General features: G+C 36.1%; 4 protein-coding genes across 6 annotated transcripts in view; 3 read left to right on the forward strand and 1 right to left on the reverse strand.

Annotated features, from left to right (window-relative positions):
* The first annotated feature begins 386 nt into the window (after positions 1-386).
* Positions 387-1,804, forward strand: LOC109110174 (protein C19orf12 homolog). The gene is made up of 3 exons (XM_019123217.2): positions 387-547; positions 651-835; positions 932-1,804. Exons 2-3 carry the CDS (start codon positions 676-678, stop codon positions 1,195-1,197), a joined length of 426 nt encoding a protein of 141 aa, XP_018978762.1. The 5' UTR covers positions 387-547; positions 651-675; the 3' UTR covers positions 1,198-1,804.
* A 66-nt stretch (positions 1,805-1,870) lies between these two features.
* Positions 1,871-4,174, reverse strand: LOC122140456 (cytochrome b-c1 complex subunit Rieske, mitochondrial-like). Its single transcript, XM_042744307.1, has 2 exons — positions 3,958-4,174; positions 1,871-2,558 (listed from the first exon to the last, which is right to left on the reverse strand). The coding sequence occupies exons 1-2, from the start codon at positions 4,076-4,078 to the stop codon at positions 1,948-1,950; spliced, it is 732 nt and encodes a 243-aa protein (XP_042600241.1). The 5' UTR covers positions 4,079-4,174; the 3' UTR covers positions 1,871-1,947.
* Positions 4,175-4,530: 356 nt separating this feature from the next.
* On the forward strand, positions 4,531-7,757 carry LOC109110391 (ribitol-5-phosphate xylosyltransferase 1). The gene is made up of 6 exons (XM_042744306.1): positions 4,531-4,755; positions 4,902-5,069; positions 5,179-5,281; positions 5,644-5,958; positions 6,144-6,314; positions 7,013-7,757. The coding sequence occupies exons 1-6, from the start codon at positions 4,611-4,613 to the stop codon at positions 7,413-7,415; spliced, it is 1,305 nt and encodes a 434-aa protein (XP_042600240.1). The 5' UTR covers positions 4,531-4,610; the 3' UTR covers positions 7,416-7,757.
* Positions 7,758-9,007: 1,250 nt separating this feature from the next.
* LOC109110177 (SLIT-ROBO Rho GTPase-activating protein 1-like) overlaps positions 9,008-19,776 on the forward strand; it is a 95,905-nt gene continuing 85,136 nt past the window's right edge. Inside the window, exon 1 of one of the 3 annotated variants that reach the window (XM_042744304.1) lies at positions 9,008-9,524. In XM_042744304.1, the coding sequence (XP_042600238.1) occupies positions 9,455-9,524 (70 nt within the window). In that variant the 5' untranslated portion in view covers positions 9,008-9,454. The remainder of the gene's footprint in view (positions 9,525-19,776) is intronic. The other 2 variants (XM_042744305.1, XM_042744303.1) reach the window with 2 other exon arrangements.

Raw genomic sequence — 19,776 nt, forward strand, 5'->3', positions numbered from 1 at the left:
TAGCTGAAAGAAAAGGTTCTGGTTCCATTGTGTTTCACATGTAGGACCAAAATGTAATTAAACAATTAAAATATGTGAAAATATTTAAATTATCGTTATGTAAGTATGTATAAAGACAGATTTACAATTCTCGAATTTCGTTTTTAAGCTAAGTTCACTTCATCGTTGAAATACAATTCAAAATTAAATATTGTTAACTTTTAAAAAAAAATTTAACTATTCACTAACTTTTAAAAATCGGCACACATAGATCAGTTTTCACAATATTTAAGGCTATAATATGTTGGTAAATGTCGCAGAGACATGGTTCAAGGACATTCAAATTACTCACAAACCAGCAAACAAATAAGGTATTTTATTTTGAAAAATATATTTCCAGCTTCACACTTAAAAAAAAAAAAAAAAAAAAAAATCATGACATAGCACTTGTTGGCGTGGTGTGTTGACTTCTGGAGGTTTGATAGTTTGACTTGAGTCGCCAAATATTCAAATGATTAATGTTATTAATTCGGTTTTATACTGTTAATAGGTAATCTACAAGTTGAAGGTGAGTGTACGGTGCACAGCAGTATTTTGTGTCATTTAGACATTTCGTCACCTTGTATTTGTATTTCTACAAATAACTAAATAATTGTGTTCTATCTTTGCAGTTATACTGTAATATTCCCAAGCAAGATGCCGCCACGCGTTGATGACGTAATGAAACTGTGTTGTGAGCTATCCGCAAATCAACAAGTAAAAACAGCGGTAAAGCAGTCTGGGAAAGGAGCAGCGGCCGCTGGTGGATTGGCTTTTGCAGGAGGCTTAATAGGGGGTCCATTGGGAATTGCAGTGGGCGAGTCCATTCATGCCTTACATACAGCATACAACCTTATGTATTCTGTAATATGTGATGCTGGTGTCTCTTACCTGTGCTTTTGTCTTTTTAAAGGTGGGGCTGTAGGTGGATTGATTGGATGCTGGATGACGAGCGGGCAGTTTAAACCTCTACCCCAGGTACTCATGGAACTGACACCTGACCAGCGGCACAGACTCTTTGAGGATATTGTAACCATTTTAGGCTCAATAACATGGACTGATGTTGCACAGCTGACTGCCCTTGTAATGGGAAACGCCACACTACAGCAGCAAGTGACCGCTGCTCTTCTGAGCTATATACAGAAGGAACTTCAAGCTGAAGTGCGTTATGTAGACTGATGTAACTTCATGTTTATTACGACATTCAAACATTATAATCATGTGTCATACGGGTTTTTTGATTGGATGCTTGAGTACAGTAGTTGAATCTGGCATACAACATATTAGTACTGTATAAAAAATGTTTTTAACTTTATATGATACATTTGAATCTGTGAAAAACTTATTTCCTCCACAGGATAAAAAAGGTAATTGTGACGGGTTTTTTTTAATCTTACGATTATGACTATTTTTCTCACAATTCAGAGTTTATATCTGACAATTCAGACTCTTTTCTTGCATTTTAGAGAAAAAAACTCAGAATTACTGCATGGCAGAAACAAAAAACATAATTGTGATATGTAAACTCAGAATTCAGAGTTGTGAGATAAAAATAATGCTACTTAATCCCACGTAATTTTGAGAAAAAAAAATAATTATTTAATGATGGAAAAAACCCACAGAATTGTGAGAATCAATGTATATTCTTTGCAATAATATCCTGACATAATGTGCAGCTTGTTTTCAGAACAAATAGGAAGATTACACATTGTAGAATATATGTGAATGATATTGTTGAATGCATTTTTTTAAATATTTAATTAAACTTTTTTTTGGTGTTCTGATAGAACTGTGTTTGTTAATTTGTGACCAAGATTTGCATGCCCAGTCAAAAGCCTCAAAAACATGTTGGTTGCTTTAAAATATACATTTATTAATAGTTAGATTTGGCCGGACACATTAAAAGCATACAGAGAAAATGTCCATTGTTTATCCAACAATTACAGTATCCTCATCTTGAAACTCGTAAAAAGGCACCTCCAAGTTGAGAGGCGCGGGTCCTTTCCTGATCCTTCCTGAAGCATCATAATGTGACCCGTGGCAAGGGCAGTAGTACCCGCCGTAATCACCGGCATTTGCGATTGGGACACAGCCGAGATGAGTGCAGACACCAATGACGATGACCCAGGTGGGGTTGGTGACGCGGTCTTTGTCATGCTGGGGGTCCCGGAGCTCTGAGAGATCTACGCTCTGCTCGGCTGCAATCTCCTTCTCTGTTCTGTGACGAACAAACAGAGGCTTGCCTCTCCACTTGAAGGTCATGTTTTTCCCCTCTGGGATGTCGGACAACTTGATCTCGATTTTGGACAGGGCCAGGACGTCAGCAGAGGCACTCATTGAGGACACAAATTGAGTCACGATCGTTTTGGCAGCATAGACACCCACCACAGCAGTGGATCCGGTCACCAGGTAAGAGAAGGCCCGTCTAGCATCGCCGCTTTCCTGAGAGGACTTCTTGGGATCCAACACCTCAACACGCCGATAGTCAGAGAAGTCAGGGATTTTGATGTCAGTGTGAGCGAGACGTGCTCCAAAATGGCCTAAAAAGGATATAGAATGGTCATTTCACACACACACACGTGTGTATATATATATGTGTGTGTGTGTATATATATATATATGTGTGTGTGTATATATATATATGTGTGTGTATATATATGTATGTGTGTGTATATATATGTGTGTGTATATATAATGTGTGTGTGTATATGTATGTGTATATGTATGTGTATGTGTATGTATGTGTATATGTATATGTATGTATGTATGTATGTGTGTGTATATATATATATATATATATATGTATGCATGTGTGTGTATATATACATTTATGTGTATGTATGTATATATGTGTGTGTATATATATATGTATGTGTGTATATAAATATATGTATATATAGTATATATATATATATATAAAGGGATATAATCTATTCCATCTATAAATACATAAGTAAATTAAATAATTTATATAAAGATATTATTTTATAGTTTTATATATGTGAACCTGGAGCACAAACCAGTCATAAGAGTCAATTTTTTTCATTGAGATGTATAATCTGAAAGCAGTATAAATAAGCTTTCCACTGATGTGTGGTTTGTTATGATAGAACAATATTTGGCCGAGATACAACTATTTAAAAATCTGGAATATGAGGGTGCAAAAAAATCTAAATATTGAGAAAAGCGCCTTTAGAATTGTCCAAATGAAGTCCTTAGCAATGCATATTACTCCACATATAATATACATATTATAACCATATAATATGTCAATAATATGACGACATATAGGATTAATTACTGTATTAGAATGAGGTCTGGTATGCAACAATGGAACCACAACCACCAGAACAAGTAAATATTAATAAATATAGAAGTAATACAAAGACATCTTATTCAGTCCTTTAACTTTTAGACTCTTTCTGTAGCATAACAAACATTAGTCTGGAACTGATGGGCAAGATACTGTAAAAAAGTAATTACTACTAGCTACAAATTACATCAACACTGTAACATTACTGTACTAATTACTCTCTCTAAAATGTTTGCATTACTTATTACTAATTACTTTCCAAATCATATATCAGCCTCAACCAGTTGAACAATAAGGATAGACATATAATTGCCCTTTTAATTCTTTCAAATAAATATTATAAAATAGAAGAAAAAAAATCTTGAACTGATCAAAGAATTTTAAAGGGACAAGGTTACATTAAAAACATACAATTTACTATTGCTTTATATAACATGATTCTATAGTATGTACAGTATTACATTAATTAAATCAGATGTAACTGTCATTAAATTACATAGAATTCAGTAAAGTAATCCGTTACAGTAATTTATTACTTGGTAATGCATTACACCCGAAACTGGTCTAGAATATCAAGAGTTTTGAACAGCCTGTCATGATATGATCAATGTTATGTGGTCACCTACCGCATACAGCAGACTTCACCAGCACTTCTGTGTTCACTGCTCCGGGAAGTAACGCTTTCAGTGGACCACAAGCCTGCAGGTAAGGGGACAAAGCCCCCAAACGACCGGGCAGGGACATCATTTTCGTGCGGTAAAAAGGCTACTTACAACCTGTACGGTCACACCGACCTTTGAAGAGAGAGCGTGTACTGCGGAAGCTCCTCCTTTGGTGCTTCAAAGTTGACTGGGTATTTACTGAACAGAAAGTGCAAAGTAAAACAGAGATGATAAAATAATTCCTCCTATAAAGCTAATTAAATGATAAATACAATACATTATTCAATTAGCGCCTCATGTTATTTTCAATATGTTTGTTGAAATATTTAAATATTTCTTATAATTGTTATAGTTTTGAACAGGCAGTACAAGGCCGTCTCGGGAAAATGTAAACAGTAGTGACGAGACGTTCGACTCATTTAGGCGAATCGGTTCTCTTGAACAGGTCATCCGATTCTTCTCAGTTTACTAATCGCTTCTCGGCTTGAGAACGAATCGTTCAAAAGTGAATCAGTTCATTAAAAAGATCCGACTCAAAACCATAAATGTGTTCACATACTGGTCATCCCCTGTGCACATTGGTCGGGATCCGCAGGATGGTCACCTGAAAATTAAACATGAGATTTTTACGCCGGAAAATAGCGATCATAGCTGTTTTGGCTTATGTGATATTTTCGTTGTATGCAGCATATAATGTATTTTTCAACAAGAGGGTTATTTCTCGCGTTCATCGCGTGGTAAAAAAGGGCTATGTGATTATAGGTAACTAAGACAATGAATCATAACCTGCATCATCTAATAAGTTTGCTGTAATAAACACAAACAATATAATATAGTGCGAATGCAATAAAAGCATATTAATTAATGATGGAGTGTAAACAGATTTGTTTAATAATGTACGTTTCCAGATAATGGAAAAGGAGGAGAGGAAGAGTGGAACCCATGGGAAGAGGATGAGCGTGCGCATTCCTCAGTTCTGCAGAAGCGGAGAGATGCCTTCAGATCATACCAAGCTCATGCAGCTAAGAACAGGCCAAAAACATATAAAGTTCAGATCTGGGGCAAAGCTGCGATTGGCAAGTGGAATAGGTTTCAGAAATCATTGCATTGCTTGTCATGTCTTCTTTTTTTTTGCATTAGTAGAGAGCATAAATGAAATAATGTTCCTTGTTTACCTTTTCCTAGGACTTTATCTGTGGGAACATATTTTAGAAGGGCATCTCAACCCACTAGACAAATCCAGCCAATGGAGAGAAGGAGAGATTCAGTCTGGGAAGATCAGTTTCAGGTAACTGACCATTTTATTCAACAAGGATGCATTAAATTGATCAGAAGTGAATACTTTTTTTAATGTGACAAAAGGTTTCTATTACAAATTAATAATGTTTTTAAATCCAGAAGAAAATGCAGAAAATTCAAATATAAAACAGTAATTTTAAATTGTAATAATACCTCACAATAATACTGTTTATATATATATATATATATATATATATATATATATATATATATATTTTTTTTTTTTTAATAATCCATTATTTATATATGTATATATATAAAAATTGGAGTCTTCCTTAGCATAGAGATTTATTTAAAAAAAAAATCAGAATGCACAATTTTGCAGTCTCTTTTATCATCATCTGTCCTCAGTTTCTACACAGGGCCAGCAGTGGTCCAAGGGCACGTTTCTCTCGACACAGACAGTGTGGTGTTGGTTTTGAATGGCCGTGAGCAGCAGAAAATCTCTTACTCCATCCAGTGGCTGCAGCACGTCCAGGGTCTGGTGCAGATGCGCTCTGTCTCTCGAGTTGCTGTGGTTCTTCTGGGCAACGAGCAGTGCAATAACGACTGGATCAGTCCTTATCTTAAGAGGCACGGCGGGTTTGTGGACCTGCTGTTTCTTGTGTACGACAGTCCTTGGGTCAATGATAAAGACATCTTCCAGTGGCCACTGGGTGTTGCCACGTAAGTTTCTATTTTTAAAAAACAAATTTTTGTTTTATATTTAAGAGGTGTATTTCTTTAATATTTTATTAGCATCCTTTTTTTTTTTTTTTTTTTAATTTGATTTTTTTCTTTCTCTACAGATTAATTTAGAATAAAATCAGCTAGTCGGATTGTTTATAATGTGCTTTTTTCTTTCTCTACAGATACAGGCATTTCCCTGTAGTCACACTTAGCGGTCAGATGGTGAAAACTGCTAGACCATATCTCTGCAACTTTCTCGGGACTATGTACAAAAACTCCTCCAGGGAAACTCTCATGGGCGTCCTAAAGCAGAACGGCTTGGAGAAAGATTGCCTCCTGCATGTTAGAGAGAAGTATGTACTTTTGGAAGTACTGTCCATTATTTTGTCGGTCTGATTTGAAACAGAGTGCATTCACAACAAAATACTAAATATTTAAAATACTTACTCTATTGTTAGGAAGATGTAAAAAAAATTAAATAAATAAAAACTCGGGTCAGATAATTTTTTTTTGTAAGAAATTTCTATTTTTATTCAGCAAGGATGTATTAAATCGATCAAAATAGACAGTAAAGACATTTATGATCTTACACGCACACACAAACAACAACATTCAAAATAAATGCTGCTCTTTTGAACTTTTTATTAATCACAGAATACTGAATTTCTGAATACTGAACATTTCTTGAGCACCATGAATGATTTCTGAAGACTAGAGTAATGATGCTGAAAATTTATTGATATCAATCAAATGATTGAATGATTTTAATTAGTAGTAACGTTTCACATTATTACTGTTTTACTGTATTTTGATCAAATAAATGCAGCCTTGATGAGCATGAGACCCCCCCCCCATAAAAAAAAAAAGTTACATTTTTTGAATGGTAGTGTAAGTTATGATGATCAGTTAGTATGTATAACTGTTTACTTAGCCAGTACACATTCTCATGTTTCTGTTTTAGCCATAAATCCTTCACAAATAATATCTTAAACATTGCTGGACTGCAGAAAGTGTTTTATTTTTTGAATACCTCTTGCCTTCTTGTCATCAGGTGGCTTCCTCAAGAGACGGCAGACACCTCCAGACAGTACCAGATGGCATTAGCACAAAGTGACCTCACTCTTTGTCCAGTGGGAGTGAACACAGAGTGCTACCGCATCTATGAAGCCTGTGCCTATGGCTCTGTGCCCGTGGTGGAGGACGTCCTGACTCCAGGGGCCTGTGCGGTTGGTAACCGGTCCCCGCTCCGACTACTTAAAGATGCAGGAGCACCCTTCATCTTCCTCAAGGACTGGAGGGAGCTGCCTGCCATCCTGGAGAGGGAGAGAGAGATGAACCAGAAGGAAAAAACAGAGAGGAGGATGAGAGTGCTGGAGTGGTACAGTGGCTTTCGTCAGCAGATGAAGGACAAATTCACAGAGGTGTTGGAAGATGGCTTTTTCAAAACCACCTAGGATTAGTTTGGATTGCTTTAAAGAGACAGTTCACCCAAACATTACAATTCATCACTTCAGTCATCATTTAATCAATTATACATGTGAAATATAAGATGCTACTGTGTGTTCATGGTTTACCATATGCTGCTGTGCATTAATGCCCTCCATGTTTACTGTAAAGTATTAATTTATTAAGTCATGATGTTTCAGTGGAAAAAACAGTGCAAAGTTTTAAAAAAAAAAGTTTTTTTAGTTTATAACCTAGCTGGGTTACATAGACATTTTCATTTTTCTCACTTGAAGGTGTTTTTTGCTTTTAGCTCAGTGCAAGTTATTAAAAGAACTTCATTTTACTTTTAACCTGCCTGATCTTTATTAACTAGCATTTACATTCTTGCCATTTTGAATTGATTTGACAGAATTCAGTCAAGTGCTCACAGAAAAGATGTCTTTAGACATTTCTTGAACCTTTTGGACTTTTATGCAATATATATATATATATATATATATATATATATATATATATATATATATATATATATATATATATATATAAATAACAATGGTTATGTTTTTGTTCATTTTAAAATAAAATGTCTCATTTTTGTTTGTTGCTTTTGGTGATGGGGAATGATAATAAAATTATTTTGTACAAGATGGAAAAGATTTATAACTATTCTGCATTATCATAGTTTTAAACAGGTAATTTTGTCTTAATGTAATTTGACTTTTAATAATGGATTTTTTTTTTTTTTAAAGATTGAAAGTCTAGGTCTGGGACAAGAATAAAACAATAAAATCTATAGGGATACATGAAAGGCATTTGTAAATAAATTCAAAGGCGATTCACGAAGTATTGCAACAAAACAGCAGTCCTGTCAGTTTATCCACAATATCCATCTTCAGAAATTATATGTATAATATCATAGTTTTTGTTAGTAATTTAATATATAGAAAAATAAATAAACCAATTAAAAATGCCTTGTTTTTTTGCTTAGCATTTTTATTTAATATGTAGAAAGTTCAAGGAATACATTTTGCCCCATATAAAAACTCTGTGAAAACTCAGTAAAAAGTCCAAATTGCATTACATTTAACTCTGACTGTGTGACACTGCTACAACTGGTTATATATATATTTCTCTTCTGCTAAAATCTTAAATTATCTTATGATCATCGTCAATTGAACCGGAACGGAATCACAAACCTTCATTTCTTCTCCTTTGGAGTCCAGTGATTTATTTACATGCGATTCCAAACAGTGGCCACAAGGCGTCCTACACGACGCGTTCCTAAAAACGAGTTGTTAAAAACCGTTAAAAATATTCAAAAGGCTTACTTCAAACCGTAACAATTAGAAGCATTCATAATGAAACGATCTGAATATGTAACGTTAAATCTTAAAAACAACACATTCCACAATACGTTTTTCGAACTGTTTTGATTTGTCTATAAGCATCAAGATGCTATGTTTTTAATTGTCTAACGTTACTCTATAACTACTACAAAACAAAATTACTTTCGGGGACAACCGGTTAGGAAAGTTGTCAGTCCCGTCCACATTTCCGCTACGTGCACCCCCTCCGCCTCCAATCCCTCCCATTTCCAACCACTTGCTTTTCCAGCTGCTTTGAGGACAGTCAGAATCCGTGAAACTGTCCGGCGATCAGACCCACGGACGCGAGGAAAGGCTGCAGAAAATCACGCCAGTCATTATGCTGCTCAGTCTGTCCAGATCGGTCGGCGGGTGACTGAAAGACCGGGTTGCTTCTTGCTGGAACAAGCCGAAAGAGTAAGTTGTTTGGGAGGAAGCTCTTCCCGGGCGCGCTGTGTTTTGATCGCACTCACGGCGGAATTACATTCGGAATCGTTGGGAACTCGGGAGAGGAACATTTGCGGCGTTTGGCTTTTGGGATTTTTTTAGCCTGAACAACTTGAAAAATCTCTGGGATGCACTGACCGCTGTAGGGCGACCTGGAAATTGGAAAAGCCCCCAAACAAACCAGTTTACAAACATTCTCGGAACTGAACTCTTGATCTTTCGAATCGCTTTTGAAAATGTCGAATCCTCCTGTGAAGTTCAAAAAGGATAAAGAGATCATTACAGAGTACGAGACTCAAGTCAAAGGTAAGAATCATAAACTGCAGTAGTAACGTTAGTTGAGTGTCTGCTGAAGGCAGTGGTGCAGTGAGAGCTTTTAATCATTGAACAGATCACTTGTGCATCATGCTGAACGGTTGATTCACAGATTGAACATTTTGTGTAAAGACTCACAAAATATAAATCAGATGATCTCGTTTTTGCAAACAGGTTTGGGAGAAGCTTGTCACATGTTGGGTCAGTGACAAATAAGGTTGAAATAAAAAATAAGAAATGTTTTAAAAATCTTGTCAATATATAGTCTCTCTCTCACACACACACACACACACACACACACACAAACACACACACACACACACATATATATATATATATATATATATATATATATATATATATATATATATATATATATATATAAATCTTTTCAATATCTAGTCTTACACACACAAACACACACACACACACAATAAATATGGGTCTATATATATATATAGACCCACACATACACAAACACATTTACATAAAAAGTAAAAAATGTTATTTCTAAAAATTGTAATGCAAAATTGGTCATATATACTTTTCTTGTCACATTACAGCAAAATGGCTTCTTAAATGTTCGTTATGCCTCAGGATGTTTTAAATATTATTATTATTTTTTTTTAAAAAGCAGCTATTTTGATTGGAAAAATATGAGTTTAATTCAGAAACTGAAAACATGTTTTGTGTGTATTCACTTTTTAAATGAATAGTCATTAATGCACGTATTGTGCTCAACATAACCCAGTTTTTCTCTGTTTTGAGTTGATTCATTTTTCATTCTGTTTCAATCATTTTATATGAGGTCAGTGCATGCAGCCATGTTATATTTAGATGAAGATGATGATGCATTAGTTTTTATACCAAGTAGCTGCAGGAACATGTTTAACAATACTGAAAATATTCCATATTGTTAGACACACCATATTGTCACTGTCCCTTTCCCCTGGCAACTCAAATGTCTCTTGCTCATTATACAGATACCTCTAAAGTAAATATAAATGTTTCTAGTCATTTTACATTTTTTGACAATTTGTTTTTGTTTTACAGTCTATCCAGTTATTGCGAATGTAATTGAAACTCATCGGCCAAATTTGCACCTTGTGTTAAGGTCACTGTTGAGCAGAACTTCTTAAAAACTTCCCTCTTACTTTCCAACAAACTAAGCCGGATGGTCTGTTTCCTTTTCGTCTCATGAGCATCATCATCACAGGAAAGAGGCAGTTGCTACATTGTTGTAACCATGGGGATCTGGCATCGCCCCAAGGGCTGAGTCCTCCAGGGCTGTTTGCAGACAGAAATGCCTATTATTTATGTAGAGGGAGAGAGTGTGCGTGCGTGTGTGTGTGTGTGAGAGCGAGAGAGATACGTGGCTATCGTGACATGGCGTTTGTCGGAGCAGCAGTGCTCATTTGGCAGGAATGTTCAGCCCCTCGCTCTGATGATGACTAAGGCTGTTGATAGCAGCGTGATGCACAGAATCCACCCGTGCCGAGCATCTCATTAGCTTCACGCTGCAGCCAAATGGAGTTGTAGTAACATGAAAACACCCCTCAGATTAACAGCCATGACTTTTTTTCTTAGACTTGTTTTAGCACAAACTTTCTGCTGGTGCAATGTTGACAGTTATGTTTTTGTGCTTTTTTATGGTCTTCTAAAAATTGGCATCCATGTCAGGTAAAGGTGAATGTAACATAATGTCTGTGTAAACTGTAGTTACCTTCAACCTGATTTGGGATTGACTTCCTCTGCAACACTGTGGTTGTGGTGAAAGTGATACTGGGAGAGAGAAGAAAGGCCGGAACTGTGCCTGGAATCCCGTTTTATCGGCTTATCCCGAGGACTTGTGTCCTAAGTGGGGTGTTATTTGTATTTCAGGCTCTTGGTGTTTGCACATTCTCTTCTAATCCTGATCCTGACCATCACTTACTTTGTACTTAGATTGTGTTTTTATGATTCAATAAGGCTGGCAAGCAGTAAAAAGTAAACCGAATTCACAACCATTTTATGTGTGTAAACTGATTTATTTGAAGTGAAATGAAATATATGTCAAGAGTTATTAAGGATATTTTGTCCATTGTCAGTTAATTGGATTATGAAAAGTGGGAGTTACTTGACAGAATGGAGCGAAACTTCTTTATTGAAATCTAACCTTTAACATACATGGAAACTTAACATTCCAAAAAAGGGTTTTTTTTTATTGGAAAAACGTTCTTTACATTTTTAAAACTTGCTCTTCACACTAAGGAAAAAATGGTTCTTTTAAGAACTGTTCACTGAAAGGTTCATTGGGGAACCAAAAATGTTTGTTTTTTTGTCTATGGCAAGCCTCTTTTGGAACCTTTGTTCCATGTTTTAAGAGTGTAATTTGGGATGTTAACTAAAAAGGAAATTTCTATTTTGATGAAGATTACACAAACACAAAATTCTGTGTTCTGTGGAATAGCAGTGAATCACATGTCGTAAGATCAGTAGTACATCAGAGATTTTATGTTGACTAATTCAAGAGTACATCTAATCAAGTCTGTTTAGGTTACACTTCACATAGTAAGTCTGTCATGATGACTAACTGTTTGTGCTTATAGTTCCCACGTGTTATTTCTGTTCTTCTGATCTATTAACTTGGCAATGTTTAATCAGTCATAACTATGACTCATATTGTTTGCTTTAGCACCATTATGAGTCATATGAAGCTTATTTTAGAGTTATCAGGTTAGGTCAGCCAGCTAGGACTGAGAGGTGTGAGAATCCCAGTGGCTGCTGCACAGAAAGCTGCAGGAGAACCTGACAGTCAGTCTTATCAACACTCAAACCTGCCGTATCCATCACCCTGCGCTCCATGCGGCACTGGCTGCATAGACAGAATGATGTAAGATGAACATAGCAAAATATAGAAAGGCACAAAGATGCAGTATTGATGTGAAAGCTGAATCAAGTCTAGTTAAATGAGTCTAGAATTATGTTACTCTTAATGTGCATTAATGCATCTGGCGAATTTATATTTCAGATACATTTCATGATTTTGAAAATGTATGAATTCTGCTTTAAAAAATTATAGCTTTTTATTTGTAGTTTGTGACGCATGGGTGCATTACTTCATAGCAAGTGCAGAGATGTGTAAACTCATAATTTGGTCTCTTGGCCTGCTGGCAAAGCACAATAGTGTTGTTTTCTTTGGCCAGATTGTCTGTTTGATGTCACACAGTTGGCGTTCCTTTCATGGCACCGGGTCACGACTCACTGGCCTGCCCTGCTGGCTCCTGACATGTCCTCAACCTGCCATGCCAGAATATTTCCCCATAAATGTTATAACCTTTAATGAAGCTTTTCAATGATACACAAATGCCCTGTCATGCACTTCTGAATGAGGGTGTATATATTTATTTTTCTGTAAAATTCTGGTTTGATTTAGAAATGGCTAGCCTACAGAGATTGGACATATTTGGGTAGTTTATATCTAAATCTATATTCAAAACAGAATTTGCTCATCATTTTGTGATTTGAATTGACAAACTATATTTGGAATATTTTTGTACCTTTAAAAATTAATGGCAAGACCAACTATTTAATATGAACTAGTGAAAGAATTGAAACAAATTAAAAGAGATGGTAATCAGTTACATAATCTAAGATATACAGTTACCTTATTGATTGATTGATTCATTAATTGATCAACTGATTCATTAATTTATTCATCATCAGTTGCTCATCAGATTTAAGTTATGTCACTTTTACTTTTTTATACTGACACCAGACTTGCTAAATAATGAATGAACTAGGAGTTATTGTCTAAAATTGGCCTACTATTTGTTTAGTGTTACCAAAGTCTCTATCAGGGCTGTCTTGGGTCTTGTGTAATTTCTAGTGCTACTGACTAAGATTAATCATATTTATATTTATTATTCATAGCTCAAGCCTTATTCTGTCTAGTTTAGCACTGGATGTCCAGTTATTTCATAAAAGCTCAGACTATAATCACACACATATATATATATATATATATATATATATTTTTTTTTTTTTTTAATAAATTTATATCATTTGCTTATTACATAAAAAGCACTAGGCAAATGATTTGGAAATTGGAAAGCCCTTTTTATTTTATTTTTGATGCAAGTGCAGTAGTGGCACTAAATGGCAATGCAGGAAAGACTTCTTACAAACAAGATCATAATAAACTTAAACCAGTTTATTATCAGTATTTAAAACAATGCCTCTGCCTGACAGTTATGTCATTACAATTTACCGCCCATTATTGTTAATGAATAAACTAAATCAAAATAAACTTAAATCAGTTTATTATCAGTATTTAAAACAATGCCTCTGCCTGACAGTTATGTCATTACAATTTACCGCCCATTATTGTTAATGAAGTCTTTTTTGCTGTAGAATTCTCACACTTCCTGCTTGAGGCATCCTGTACCACCGTTCCCCACAGGTTCACAAATACCTGCCATCTGCTCCGGCCAAACCATTAGTCTTAGTGCTTGATTCTAGTGCCCAAATAGTGGATGAACACCCTTGGTGGAGGAAAGAGTGGGGGTTATTGATGGGACCATCTGTGTCTACTCTCCCTTTCTCTTGTTTTATAGACTAAGCCTGTCTCCTGCCTAGTCTTTCCACACATGCTGGGCTTTTCACTCCACCCAATAAAATCTGCTTCTCTCCACCCACTCATCACACCCTGACTCCGCCATCCCGAACCCTAACAATACCTCCGCAACTCAAGGAATGGTTAGGTGGTCTTTATGAGTGAGGCTGTCTGATCCCTTGTGTAACTATTGCACAGTATTGTTATTGTACCAATTTTATGTGTTTCAAATGAGCCATTTATTTTGGACATATTTCTTAAAGGTGCTGTATGTAAGATTTTAACTCTACTAAAGCATAAAAATACCATAATATGTTTGCATATATTTGAAGAAACATGCTAAGTTAACATACTTGTTTATTTGAAAAACAATGCTACAGTCAGTTATTCTCCTTTGAAAATGTGCGTTCCGGAATGTCGTATTTGTTTTGGTTTGTGAAACCCGCCCACTGCTACTTTACCCAATTGTATTTCAGCACCACGGGTTGCCAGTTGGCGAAAAAAACACAGCATATTTAATTTCATTCATTGTCCAGTGTGCTTGTTCCTGTTTGTGTCATCAATCTGGCAACCTGCGTAAGTCTGAGGAGGAGGGGCCGGGTGAAAAAACCCCTCTCCAATATTTTGAATTTGGACTGCAATACCTAGTTCAACCACTCGGTGTCAATCCTACAAACAGCACCTTTAAGTTAAATTTCTTAAATTTCCTCGCTGACAAAATCCAGTCATTTCAGTAGGAATCCTCACATTTTGAAGTTTTGCATACCGGCATAAAAGTTACCCACGCAGATTTCGCTCCTCATGCAAATTCACCACACATGGCCAACAGAAATCTGATTGGTTTGAAAGTGACTTTTGTCTGAGCTGTGCTTCATACATTGCAATGCTATTGGACTTTTTTTGCCAGCAGAATTTCACTGAGATATAGCTAATGTGACCTTTCCTTTGTGATTCTTAATTAAAATGTTGTAATTTAATCTTCCAGCAGATTTTTCTCTGGTGACATTAGCAGGATTTCTCCCATCATTTAGTCTGCTTAAAACCCCCTTCCTTGCAATTAACTGTAAGCTCAGTTTTAGCCAATCTGCATCAATCCAATCAATAACCAATGTATAGATCCAAGTATCTTCCAAGATTTTTTTTATATAATCAGTTTGACTCTGATAGATGGCATAAAATGGAAGATCTGTTTTTAATTCCACTTCATTGTGACTTTAAGGATGCACAAATAAAACTGATATAAAACCATTGTTACAAACAAATTTTAATGCAATTATGTAAGAAAAAGAATTAGGCCTACAGGTTATCAGTGTATGAGGTTTTTCGTCTATGTGGCCTGTACTGCTCATATTCAAAAAAAAAATTGGCATGTAACTCATGCAATTTTAGAAGATTTGAGCTATTTAGGCCTCAGACCTGAAAAATTCCTGAGTAAGTACAAACCATGCCATGAAGAAAGAGCAGGCAAACACTTCCCTTGGGGCCCATCATGGGTTGCCAGAGAGCCCTTTCCCAAAAGGCCTTGGTTAGAACTGTTAAGACTCACCAGTGTACAAAGACAAGAACCGGTGTTACCAAAGCCTCTCAGCCTTCAATGAGTGCAGTTTTGTCAGGGGATGAAGCAGAAGGTGAGAGATTTCTTCCTGAGTCACAGAAGGTCTCACGTTACTGTTCGGCTCTGGTTTAACCTAACTGTTTTAATCTCTTCTAATCTTCTTTCTGCACCTAACTTGCACTCTTGCGGCTGAGAATTTTTTTTTTTTTAGTGGAGTGTCTCTTCAAAATAGTGACTGTAAACATCCTAGAAGAACTTCAGGCTATTTTCGTTTCCTCCATATGTTTAAACATCACAAAGCTTTGGCTTTTTATTTCTACTGATCTCATCCATTGATTGGTATTGATCTCAGCCGATTCCCAAAGCAAAACCTCTTTATCATGATCCCTATTTATATACAGTGATAGGACGCTTCATATTAGCCTAATTGTTAATGGCATTGATTTGATTTTTCTTATTAGCTGCATCAACATGATGCACTTGTTATGAATGCTAATTTGAAATATGCAATCAGCTCTGATTTGCTTCAGTGAGGCAATTATTAGCTATTAAGATAAGCAGGAAACAAATCAAGATTAACGCCATGATGGTGTATTTCTTTGGCATGCTTTAGTTTGTCATGGTTTCTTTTATCAGATTAATGAGGTTAAGTACTTTTATTTTAGCCCACTACTTCTCTGTACTTTCCTGAGATGAATATGTGATGCATGTCTCTCTCATTCGCTCGCTCTCTCCCAACAGATCAAAAGACCCTGATGGCTGTGAATGTGTTCCCTTAGCAACCACGCTGATGACTCTGTCATTGTTTTTCGTCTGTTCTCAAAGCAACCCAAGATGTCTCCTTGTAGCACCTGCATTCCCTCCCCAAGGCCTCCCATTAAAGCAACTTGGCCTCCCTCGGGTTATTGTTGGTTGCAAGCTACTAGACACGCTATCTTGGATGCCTCTTTACAGATTTTATAAAGCATTATACAATATGCATATTTGCTGTATATAAATAAGTCACACTGGTGAACATAGCCTAAATGCCAGGGGTTTTCAAACTTTTTAATGCAGATGATGCCTAAATATGACTATTCCCTTACAAAGGATCCACTTTGTAATAAAATATAAGGGCAGCTGTAAGACTCATTTATATTATATATACCGTGTGAAAAACATACTAGGCTAAGTTTTATTATAAATACATATTGTGTAAAAAAATTTATAATTTTTTTAACTAAAGAAATGTCTATAAAATGTTATTGTATATTCAAATAATTATTAATTATTCTAATGTATTTCTATAGAGCTTTCACAGTAAATGTTTTTCTTCATTTTTATTCTAAAACTGTTTAGTTTGAAAACCACTCGATTAATTGGCTTGTGATCCAACAACTAATTGATAAGTAAAGTTTTTTTTTTCCAAAATATATATATTTTTTGTGACCGTTTTAATTCGTATACTGTGGTTTAGCTGTTATACAGCTTGCACTCAAAAAAAAAAAAAGTATCCTCTTTTAAGTATCGCTGCCATTGCATTCATTTTGACGGATGGCTTTGGCTCCCACATTTGCATCGTGCATCATTTTTTTGATTGTTTAAAGTGTTGTACTTTCAAGGCATGTCAAGTGAAAAACTTTTTCAAACTTTTTTTAAGTGAGACCCCTACTGTTTCTTTCCACTGTGCTCCATCTAGCTTTCCTTTAAATGCAAGAACTTGCCTTATGTAAGCATCACAGCCGATCAGGGTCAGGTGAACTCGAAACCATAAAATATGAAAAATATGAACTTTTAAGCATCTATATTGTATAACCAAGTTGCATTTCTCTGCATGGCCCTCAGTGTGTCTCTGGGTGTGTATGATGGGATAAGGTCTACTGACTTGGCTGTTCTTGCAGTAGAACTGCTGCTGGCGCTCAGCCCAGCGTGTCTTTGTCTTCATCCTACTTAAACTAATGCAATCCCAAACAATCAAAAGTTTGGCAGCTACCGCAAACAAGCAGCTTTTATCGTGCTGACAAGTCAGGCCATGTTTGTCGTCATAAGATAGATGCTCAAGAAATAATAGTCAAGTTTAGTGGAGGAAAAGTTTATAGAACCGCAAAGACAAAACAGCTCTGGGTTTTGGAAGGTTTTGCTTAGATATAGGCTGTGAGTTGTCCCATGCGGCAGTTCCTTGATCGAATGGAAATTCATCTACTGCCACAGTTATCTCTTCCCAACCCCCTTCCTCTTTTCTCCTGCAGTGACCTTTTGAACTTTAAAGGTCGAGGGGGTAGGTGGTGGGTTCCAGCCTGACCTAATCAATAGCCAAAGGCCATGCTTTCAGCAGACCTTCCTTGAAAAGATGTCTAGGGCCACTGGCGCTGATTCGCTGGGGGTGATGAGCTTTTCGAAGGCAGCGGTCAGGCATGAAATATCAGGGAACGGCTTTCCCCCGTCTTTGTGTGTGTTAAGCCTGATTGATTATTACTAGTGGCAAAGGCACAGCCCTGTCCTTTATTTATGTAACTCATAAAATGCTGTATCATTGCATTGAAGTCACCAGAACATCTTCCCTCTACAATATTTTTTTTTTTAAATGCGGTTGCCTTTGCCGCCGGTTGTGTCTGTTTTTAGAGTAGATGTTGAGGATTGCTTGCCTTGGGTTCTGACTATCTCTCCCACATGATAAGGCCTTTTTGTGGTCGGGGTGTGAGCTGTGGTCTCAGAGATTCAGGGGACTACAGATCCGTCTCGTGTGCAGTGGCCACGGCCTGTGCAGTTCCCTCCCAGGACGCAGAAACTTTAGACCGGGTTTGTGGTTCCAGCCACGGATGTGTGGGACTCCCAAAGAAAAGGCCATTTATTGATATCAATCTGAACGCTGTGGTTCTTTTCTAAGCTCGCCACCAGCAGTCACACATGGAAAGCATATTATTTAGGTCCTTTTATGAAATTTAAATTAGTGCTGCTGCGTTACAATTCAGTGAACTTTTTAAGCTCCTGTACGCTATTAAACTGCTGGAGTGTTTTATTAATAAAAAAAAGAAAGGAATTAAGAAGTTTGAGTTTCTGCAGATTAAACCTCCCAGATTTAAAAATAATTGAAATTATTCATTTTTTGACATTACATAGCCATAGGCTAATGGCTACATTACATAGCCATTAGCTATTTTAAATTTGACTTCTTTTTTTAAAGCCGGTTGGCACAAGACAACTTACAAAAAAGCTGTTTAGTCAAATGTAACACAAAAATACTTTTAAAATAATCTAACGTAACTAGAAAATTGTAATTGTCAAAAGTATTAGCACCTCACGAAATTGCAGGATTGCATGTCATGTAGATTCTTGTCAGCAACAGAATATTTTAAGCTCTTCATCTGGGCTGGAATATGTCATTTTTGTCTTGTATTTCAGTGAGCTCCATGGCCGTCCCGCTGAGCGGTGAAGTCTGGTGCTGGAAGCACCTTATGGAGTGTTTTTTCATAAGCGAGATGATAAAGGATCCTGTTGTCTTCTATAGATCCATTATAAACAGACATTTCCCACTAGAGCAGCATCTTTTGCAGTACATCTCTCTTCCCCGCTCTGTGCTGAGCTGCAGATGGTCTATACATGGATCTGCATGTGGTTGATGATCATTAAGAGGCTTTGACAGTAAGGTATAGAATACAAAACTTTTCTTAGTATGAAATGGCAATACTGCAGTCAAACCACAAAGAACCTCACCATGATTAATTATGTGCATATTTTAATACATTGTCCTAAAGGTTAGGACCTGTTAATATAATTTTAACACAAATACATGCATAAATATTTATAATATTAAATAAGTATTGATGTTAATGAATTTACTTTAAGCTGTTAAAAGTTCTCACTAAATGAATAATATTTGATGCACCATTCTAACAATAGTTTAAAAAAGGGAATATTTGCCTGTAGATGTTTTTATTTAAAACATTTGAATACATAACTGCCACATGGGTAATTTTAGTGATGGCACAATTTAATAATTAAATTAGTTATAAATTAACACTTGATATTTTGAAATGATTCATGGATATTAATCAAGCTTAACAATTTGAATGGCGTTCAGAGATGCTAATGCAAGTTATAGGAAACTTGGTTAA

The sequence above is a fragment of the Cyprinus carpio genome, chromosome B18 (genome assembly GCF_018340385.1).
Source record: "Cyprinus carpio isolate SPL01 chromosome B18, ASM1834038v1, whole genome shotgun sequence".
Taxonomy (NCBI): domain Eukaryota; kingdom Metazoa; phylum Chordata; class Actinopteri; order Cypriniformes; family Cyprinidae; genus Cyprinus; species Cyprinus carpio.

What these genes read in the sequence shown, in the direction of transcription:
- LOC109110174 (XM_019123217.2), top strand. Translation starts at nt 676, where the DNA reads ATGCCGCCACGCGTTGATGACGTAATGAAACTGTGTTGTGAGCTATCC. An exon ending in TCCATTGGGAATTGCAGTGG is followed by an intron (nt 836 to 931) that starts GCGAGTCCATTC and finishes GTCTTTTTAAAG; the next exon opens with GTGGGGCTGTAGGTGGATTG.
- LOC122140456 (XM_042744307.1), bottom strand. Translation starts at nt 4,078, where the DNA reads ATGATGTCCCTGCCCGGTCGTTTGGGGGCTTTGTCCCCTTACCTGCAG. An exon ending in GGTGAAGTCTGCTGTATGCG is followed by an intron (nt 2,559 to 3,957) that starts GTAGGTGACCAC and finishes TATCCTTTTTAG; the next exon opens with GCCATTTTGGAGCACGTCTC.
- LOC109110391 (XM_042744306.1), top strand. Translation starts at nt 4,611, where the DNA reads ATGAGATTTTTACGCCGGAAAATAGCGATCATAGCTGTTTTGGCTTAT. An exon ending in CTGGGGCAAAGCTGCGATTG is followed by an intron (nt 5,070 to 5,178) that starts GCAAGTGGAATA and finishes ACCTTTTCCTAG; the next exon opens with GACTTTATCTGTGGGAACAT. An exon ending in CTCCTGCATGTTAGAGAGAA is followed by an intron (nt 6,315 to 7,012) that starts GTATGTACTTTT and finishes TCTTGTCATCAG; the next exon opens with GTGGCTTCCTCAAGAGACGG.